Consider the following 9291-nt stretch of genomic DNA (forward strand, 5'->3'; position numbering starts at 1 on the left):
ACTAGAGAGAGAGAGAGAGTGTAGTGCTCTTCTAGAGAGAGTATAGTGCTCTTCTAGAGAGAGAGAGATAGTATAGTGCTCTTCTAGAGAGAGAGAGTATAGTGCTCTTCTAGAGAGAGAGTATATAGTGCTCTTCTAGAGAGAGAGAGAGAGTATAGTGCTCTTCTAGAGAGAGAGAGTATAGTGCTCTTCTAGAGAGAAAGAGTGTAGTGCTCTTCTAGAGAGAGAGAGTGTAGTGCTCTTCTAGAGAGAGAGTATAGTGCTCTTCTAGAGAGAGAGAGTATAGTGCTCTTATAGAGAGAGAGTATAGTGCTCCTCTAGAGAGAGAGAGAGTATAGTGCTCCTCTAGACAGAGAGAGTTTAGTGCTCTACTAGAGAGAGAGAGAGAGAGAGTAGTGCTCCTCTAGAGAGAGATAGTATAGTGCTCCTCTAGAGAGAGAGAGTTTAGTGCTCTACTAGAGAGAGAGAGTTTAGTGCTCTACTAGAGAGAGAGTATAGTGTTCCTCTAGAGAGAGAGTATAGTGCTCTTCTAGAGAGAGAGGGAGAGTATAGTGCTCTTTTAGAGAGAGAGTATAGTGCTCTTCTAGAGAGAGAGAGAGTATAGTGCTCTTCTAGAGAGAGAGAGAGTATAGTGCTCCTCTAGACAGAGAGAGTTTAGTGCTCTACTAGAGAGAGAGAGAGAGAATAGTGCTCCTCTAGAGAGAGATAGTTTAGTGCTCTACTAGAGAGAGAGAGAGTGTAGTGCTCTTCTAGAGAGAGAGTATAGTGCTCCTCTAGAGAGAGAGAGTATAGTGCTCTTCTAGAGAGAGAGTATAGTGCTCTTCTAGAGAGAGAGAGTATAGTGCTCCTCTAGAGAGAGAGAGTATAGTGCTCTTCTATCTGACTAACAGAAGCAAGGGGACACACAGGGAGGGAGCGTGTACTGGAGCAGGAGCATCTAACCTACAGCTTGGAGACTAAACAATCATATAATATATGTCTGACTAGGTTCTGATCTAAAGGTTCTGATCTAAAGTAGTGCACTACATAGGGAATAGGGTTCTATAGGGCCCTAGTCTAAAGTAGTGCACTATATAGGGAATAGGGTTCCATGGGGCTCTAGTCTAAAGTAGTGTACTACATAGGGAATAGGGTGTCATTTGGAATGTATCCTATGTATGACTCTGTGGCATCTATAGACTGACGGACCCCGGATACCAAAGGTAACTTTCGGGTCATATTATATCCCTTATAGATGGCACCTGGCTGAGACAATGCTCCCTCTATTACCTGCTATGTTTTCTATACTTGGCAGCTACCTCAACACCCCCCCCCCCCCCCCCCCCCCAGATAGGTATGTGGTAGCAGGTAGGATAGCTAAGAGCTTGTATGTACATGCACAAACCACTTATAGTATTTACAGACTCTAGTATACCCTGCTGTGCTCGCTCTGTGCCGAGGCCCCTGCTGTGCTCGCTCTGTGCCGAGGCCCCTGCTGTGCTCGCTCTGTGCCGAGGCCCCTGCTGTGCTCGCTCTGTGCCGAGGCCCCTGCTGTGCTCGCTCTGTGCCGAGGCCCCTGCTGTGCTCGCTCTGTGCCGAGGCCCCTGCTGTGCTCGCTCTGTGCCGAGGCCCCTGCTGTGCTCGCTCTGTGCCGAGGCCCCTGCCGTGCTCGCTCTGTGCCGAGGCTTCGACTGAAATACATTAGTAAAGAGAGGTGAAATAATACTTTTAACAAATGCGTTTATTTTTTAAGGTTTCTTCATGCCAGTACCTTAGGTAGCATCAGACTCGTCTCCATAAGGGAGACATGGCCAGATGTGACCACCTGTGTAAATCTCTGGCATTGAACCTTGATTTACACCTTTCTCACCTGAATAGAAGATGAGGAAGTGTGACAAAATGAGACTGCTGGTCCTGTGATCCCTTCAGACACCTGTAGCCCATACAGGAGGCTGTGAGAGATGAACCCTTCAGACACCTGTAGCCCATAGAGGAGGCTGTGAGAGATGAACCCTTCAGACACCTGTAGCCCATACAGGAGTCTGTGAGAGATGAACCCTTCAGATACCTGTAGCCCATACAGGAGGCTGTGAGAGATGAACCCTTCAGATACCTGTAGCCCATACAGGAGGCTGTGAGAGATGAACCCTTCAGAGACTGTAATCAGAATACTCAGTAATGAAGGGCTTCACCAAGCTAAGGTCTTTCATTTCACCACAGAGACAGAGAGAGAGAGAGAGAGACAGAGAGAGAGAGAGAGAGAGAGAGAGGCAGAGGCAGAAAAGAGTCCCTAAACAGAGAGAACACAGTAGCAGAATACCTGACCACTGTGACTGACCCAAACTTAAGGAAAGCTTTGACTATGTACAGACTCGGTGAGCATAGCCTTGCTATTGAGAAAGGCCGCCGTAGACAGACATGGCTCTCAAGAGAAGACAGGCTGTGTGCTCACTGCCCACAAAATGAGGTGGAAACTGAGCTGCACTTCTTAACCTCAGATTACACAGACCCACAAAGAATTTGAAAACAAATCCAGAGAGAGAGAGACAGAGAGCGCGAGAGAGAGAGAGAGAGACAGAGAGCGCGAGAGAGATAATTTAAAGCAATCTTTAAAACAGTCTGCAATTAGCCGTTATAGTAAGGCCACATTATAAGAAAGAGCCTCAAACAGCTGTTCAGGATGGTTAAAATAGCAATTAGCACTCTGGGATTCCCTTAACACTAGTCGAGTCAATGAGATTTGGAAAGAAGCCTGACATTCTTTCTCAACTGTTTTCAATTGTATTTTAAATTAATAAAAAAATGTGAGTAATATTGTACATTCACACGCACCTTGCTTGTATTTTCAAGAACAACTGTATAAGTCACATGATCAAGGAAGGGGGAAAAATGGTCTCTTATTGGTGTTGGATACCTCCATCTAGTGGTCTCTTATTGGTGTTTGATACCTCCATCTAGTGGTCTCTTATTGGTGTTGGATACCTCCATCTAGTGGTCTCTTATTGGTGTTGGATACCTCCATCTAGTGGTCTCTTATTGGTGTTTGATACCTCCATCTAGTGGTCTCTTATTGGTGTTTGATACATCCATCTAGTGGTCTCTTATTGGTGTTGGATACCTCCATCTAGTGGTCTCTAATTGGTGTTTGATACCTCCATCTAGTGGTCTCTTATTGGTGTTTGATACCTCCATCTAGTGGTCTCTTATTGGTGTTTGATACCTCCATCTAGTGGTCTCTTATTGGTGTTGGATACCTCCATCTAGTGGTCTCTTATTGGTGTTTGATACCTCCATCTAGTGGTCTCTAATTGGTGTTAAATAATTGATGACAGAGATATTAAAAGGGATCTCTATTGCTGACAGAGATATTAAAAGGGATCTCTATTGCTGACAGAGATATTAAAAGGGATCTCTGTTGCTGACAGAGACATTAAAAGGGATCTCTATTGCTGACAGAGATATTAAAAGGGATCTCTATCGCTGACAGATATTAAAAGGGATCTCTATTGATGACAGAGACATTAAAAGGGATCTCTATTGCTGACAGAGATATTAAAAGGGATCTCTATTGCTGACAGAGATATTAAAAGGGATCTCTATTGCTGACAGAGATATTAAAAGGGATCTCTATTGATGACAGAGATATTAAAAGGGATCTCTATTATTATTATTATTATCGTCAGTCAGCTTGCAGATGACACCACCCTCTTTTTGAAAGATGCTGACCAGATTCCTAGACCAGTCAAGGAAAAAGTACCATACCTTGGGGTTACCATCTCTAAGGATCAACAGGAAAGATGCTCATAAAATGTCATACCTATTATTGAAAAAAAACTAAAAGAAGTTGAGCCATTGGTTGCAGAGGGATTTATCCTTGAAAGGTCGAGTACTGCTGTCTAAAGCTGAAAGTATCTCCACTTACTTACGCGGCCCAGTCCCCCCTACGCGCGGCCCAGTCCCCCCCCTACGCGCGGCCCAGTCCCCCCCCTACGCGCGGCCCAGTCCCCCCCCTACGCGCGGCCCAGTCCCCCCCCTACGCGCGGCCCAGTCCCCCCCCCTACGCGCGGCCCAGTCCCCCCCCTGCGCGCGGCCCAGTCCCCCCCCTACGCGCGGCCCAGTCCCCCCCTACGCGCGGCCCAGTCCCCCCCTACGCGCGGCCCAGTCCCCCCCTACGCGCGGCCCAGTCCCCCCCTACGCGCGGCCCAGTCCCCCCCTACGCGCGGCCCAGTCCCCCCCCTACGCGCGGCCCAGTCCCCCCCCTACGCGCGGCCCAGTCCCCCCCCTACGCGCGGCCCAGTCCCCCCCCTACGCGCGGCCCAGTCCCCCCCTACGCGCGGCCCAGTCCCCCCCTACGCGCGGCCCAGTCCCGACATCTTCACAACAAAATATTAAAGCGGTTGACCAGATGCTTTTCAACTTTATCTGGAAAAATCGTACACTTTATATTAGGAAATCTGTCGTTATGAACACATGAATATGGTGGTCTACATTTTTTTTTTTTGATTTTCCTACCTTGAATAATACTTAAGATAAATTGGGCTAAACATTTCTTAAAGAATCCAACTTCAATTTGTAATATCATCTCTCATTATATCTCCTCTCCCGTTTTGGTGGCTTCAATTTTAAGTTACTTGGTAACCATAGTAACTATAACATTGAAAAGATTCCTACAAAAAGTATTCTTAGCTTGGTTGTTAATATCTAAACATATATATATATTTAATTTGGAATTATATGCATATTTTGTATAGAAACAAGTCTATATTTCTTAAAGAACTAGTTTAATAATTCTATCCTGCTGGCGAGTCAACTTTTTAACGCAGAAGGGTTGTTACTCAATTATGAGGATTTACAATATCCCTGTTACACCTAGAGAGGTCGCCATAGCCTTTGATGCTATTCCATCTGGAACTCTCGTGTTATTTAGAGGTGAACCAGACCTCCTCACCTGCTTGACCTACCCTCGTTTGATCCAGGTGACTCACCAACAGGGAACATGTGTTTCTCCTCTCTCTCTCTCAGAACAGATCTGTACGTGCTTTATTTCAAAGGGATATTGGATCCATTCCTTACGTCACAAAACTTACTGGAATTCATTTGTCAAGAATATCCGTTGGGAAAAAGTCTGGTTATTACCACACAAACACCTGCTTGTTAAGATCAAAAGAGGTCTCTTTCTGAATGATCCAAGAGTATTACCCTGTGAATCATTTACCTAAAGAAACTCAAAAAAGACATGAACTTTTTGTGTTGAGCAATCAGAAACAGTTCAGCATTTATTTTGGCATTTGACTACATGTAAAGAAATTATTAAAAGATATTCACAGTTTTATAATTGTTAATTGTCTTGATGACTTTTTTTAATTTAATTTTTTTTTATGCGAGAATGTGCTGCTCGGTTTCCTGAACTATAAAAAGGATACAGAAAAACAATATTATATTCATAAATGTAAATTCACTAATAAAATAAAAACACTCTTCCGTGTTTTCTATAAGTAATTCTAGCAGTACATTAAGACCCTTCTACATTCTTCTAATCAGAAAGCTGTTAAAACAATCAACAAGTGTGTATTTAAGGTCATTGTATAACCTGTCATTTGTTGTACCCTCTAGCATATGTTATCATTGTCTGTTTGTATACTTCTTGTATGTATACTGGTTTTTCTGCAATATTAAAAAAACAAACATAAACAATTAACATAAATAACAATAATAGAACTCTAATAGGCTTGTAACTGCCGCGCATGTCACGCGTGGCCAGTCGAACGCGGCGCATGTCGCACGTGGCCAGTCGAACGCGGCGCATGTCGCACGAAATCCAGTCGAACGATGAACTCTTCATTGAGACAATGTTGAAACATCAATCCATGGGCGAGTCAGTGCCACGTTTTAAAAACGTTATCTTTCATACAGATTCAGATAGATCCCTACGTGTTTGCTGAACCTGTCCAATAGAAACGCTTAGTTATCGATGCAAAATTGAATGTTTTGCAACCGTTTTTGGGGTAACGATTACACGCCAGGAATATTTAAGCGAAATCGTTACTCTTGCAAAGCATGGGAACGTTTTTATCAAACTATTTTATAGCACACAAATCAAATCAGATGTATTGGTCACATTCACATATTCAGCAGAACATCACTTTAGTCTGCAGCCTGTGTAGCACCTGCAGGGTTGAAATATGCTTTCTCTCTGTTTACTGTTGTGTTATCATCAGATAATAGCATCTTATGCGTTCGCCGAAAAGCCTTTTGAAATCTGACATGTTGGCTGGATTCACAACGAGCGTAGCTTTGAGTATCTTACATTTATGATTTAATGAAAGGTAAGATTTTTATAGTATTTTAATTGAATTTGGCGCTCTGCATTTTCCCTGGCAATTGGCCAGGTAAGACATTTGCGTCCTGCCTATCCCAGAGAGGTTAATTTTACTGGACCCCAGGAAGAGTAGCTGCTGCCTTGGCAGGAACTAATGGGGATCCATAATAAACCCCAGGAAGAGTAGCTGCTGCCTTGGCAGGAACTAATGGGGATCCATAATAAACCCCAGGAAGAGTAGCTGCTGCCTTGGCAGGAACTAATGGGGATCCATAATAAACCCCAGGAAGAGTAGCTGCTGCCTTGACAGGAACTAATGGGGATCCATAATAAACCCCAGGAAGAGTAACTGCTGCCTTGGCAGGAACTAATGGGGATCCATAATAAACCCCAGGAAGAGTAGCTGTTGCCTTGGCAGGAACTAATGAGGATCCATAATAAACCCCAGGAAGAGTAGCTGCTGCCTTGGCAGGAACTAATGGGGATCCATAATAAACCCCAGGAAGAGTAGCTGCTGCCTTGGCAGGAACTAATGGGGATCCATAATAAACCCCAGGAAGAGTAGCTGCTGCCTTGGCAGGAACTAATGGGGATCCATAATAAACCCCAGGAAGAGTAGCTGCTGCCTTGGCAGGAACTAGTGGGGATCCATAATAAACCCCAGGAAGAGTAGCTGCTGCCTTGGCAGGAACTAATGGGGATCCATAATAAACCCCAGGAAGAGTAGCTGCTGCCTTGGCAGGAACTAATGGGGATCCATAATAAACCCCAGGAAGAGTAGCTGCTGCCTTGGCAGGAACTAATGGGGATCTATAATAAAAATAAATCAAGGAGACGAAGGATGGCTGACTACTCCAGTCCTCGAAGGGCCTGATTGGTGTCACAATCTTCCCCAACTTACACACCAGACTCTTAATAATCAAGTAATCGTGATCTTCAGTTTGGAATGCAATTAGTTTACTCAGCTGTTTTACTGATGGAGAAAAAAACAAACAAAGTTGACATCAACGAGGACTGGAGTTGTCCATCCCAGTCTCAAAACTAAAGTACTAATGATGCCACTTGAAACAAATTCATTTGACAGGTTTTTATTTTACAAAGAGATCCCAGAGCTGCATGTCCCAGACTAGAAGTTCCTGTAAGGAAGAGAGAGAACTCATTAGAACACATCAACCAACCGGTAGGCTACATTTGTTGTAGTAGAGACAAAATGACAACAGCATGTTGATCAACATCAGTGAACGATTCAATATATATATATATATATAAATAAATGTAGACTCAGACCGATATTAGTTTAGGTATTTATGGCACCAATAAGATACTGATAACGGCCACAAATACTAAGACCCATGGCTACAAATACTAAGACCCACGGCCACAAATACTAAGACCCACGGCCACAAATACTAAGACCCACGGCCACAAATACTAAGACCCACGGCCACAAATACTAAGACCCACGGCCACAAATACTAAGACCCACGGCCACAAATACTAAGACCCACGGCCACAAATACTAAGACCTACGGCCACAAATACGAAGACCTACAGCCATAAATACGAAGACCCACGGCCATCCATCATCTACGTTTGTGTACTTTAGAACAGTGTTTCCACAAATCCTGGGGAACCTAGCACCACACCCGATGAAGAGTTGACTAGAACAAAACAAGTGTGTTTGTGATTTTAAAAAAACCTTTGGGATCGTCAGGAACAGGAAACCATCCTCCCTGATTGGGCTGTTTTAACAGTGGAAAGATTTTAATCCAATCATGTTCTGCCCCTGAACAAGGCAGTTAACCCACTGTTCCCTGGTAGGCCGTCATTGTAAATAAGAATGTTCTTAACTGACTTGCCCGGTTAAATAAAAAGGTGAACAAATAAATAACGGTTGTTTTAATTTTTAAAACAGATGATTTGTTGCCATTAGCATGAAGCAGCCTTTTCCCCTCACCGAACAGAGCGGACAGATGAATAAGGACCTCTTCCTCTGCCTGCGGCTATGGAACCCTGACCAGTTCACAGCGATTATTATTATTATTATCTGACCCTGCTGGTCATCTATGAACATTTGAACATCTTGGCCATGTTCTGTTATAATCTCCATTTGGCACAGCCAGAAGAGGACTGGCCACCCCACATAGCCTGGTTCCTCTCTAGGTTTCTTCCTAGGTTTTGGCCTTTCTAGGGAGTTTTTCCTAGCCACCGTGCTTCTTCACCTGCATTGCTTGCTGTTTGGGGTTTTAGGCTGGGTTTCTGTACAGCACTTTGAGATATCAGCTGATGTACGTGATTTTGATATAAGACTAATACCGTTGCCAGTCGACTGAGGGGTTAAGTACTTTTGCAGCAACCCATATTCTCAGATCAAGGGAGGCTCGTTCCTGCGTTGAAGACTAGGTCAACAACAGGCAGGGGCATAGGACTCGGGTCAAAGGGCACTACATAAGGACGTCACCAGACCCAGTACTTACTTCGACACGATGCTGTCGGTCTTAGCCAGCCTCAGGAGGGAGTCGTCAGCCTCGCCCTGCAGGACGGGACAGGAGGGTCCGTTAAGACAGTTTACTATATACATATATATACGTATATATATATACATGTATATATATATATATATACATATGTATATATATATATATATACGTATATACATATATATATATATATACATATATATATATATATATACACATGTATATATATATATATATACATATGTATATATATATATATATACGTATATACATATATATATATATACATATATATATATATACATATGTATATATATATATATATACGTATATACATATATATATACGTATATGTATATATATATGTATATGTATATATACATATACGTATACATATGTATATGTATATATACATATACGTATACATATGTATATGTGTACATATACATATGTATACGTATATATGTGTATATATACATATACATATATACACACGTATATATATATATATAT

The 9291-nt window shown here is 43.0% G+C and overlaps 1 protein-coding gene across 1 annotated transcript in view; it reads right to left on the reverse strand.

Annotated features, from left to right (window-relative positions):
- Positions 1-7370: 7370 nt before the first annotated feature.
- The window catches only part of rps21 (ribosomal protein S21), a 9681-nt gene continuing 7760 nt past the window's right edge, over positions 7371-9291 (reverse strand). The window contains exons 5-6 of the mRNA XM_036947798.1: positions 8776-8831; positions 7371-7434 (exon numbers count right to left, since the gene is read on the reverse strand). Coding sequence (XP_036803693.1) covers positions 7425-7434; positions 8776-8831 — 66 coding nt within the window. The 3' untranslated portion in view covers positions 7371-7424. The remainder of the gene's footprint in view (positions 7435-8775; positions 8832-9291) is intronic.

The sequence above is a fragment of the Oncorhynchus mykiss genome, chromosome 16 (genome assembly GCF_013265735.2).
Source record: "Oncorhynchus mykiss isolate Arlee chromosome 16, USDA_OmykA_1.1, whole genome shotgun sequence".
NCBI classification, from domain to species: domain Eukaryota; kingdom Metazoa; phylum Chordata; class Actinopteri; order Salmoniformes; family Salmonidae; genus Oncorhynchus; species Oncorhynchus mykiss.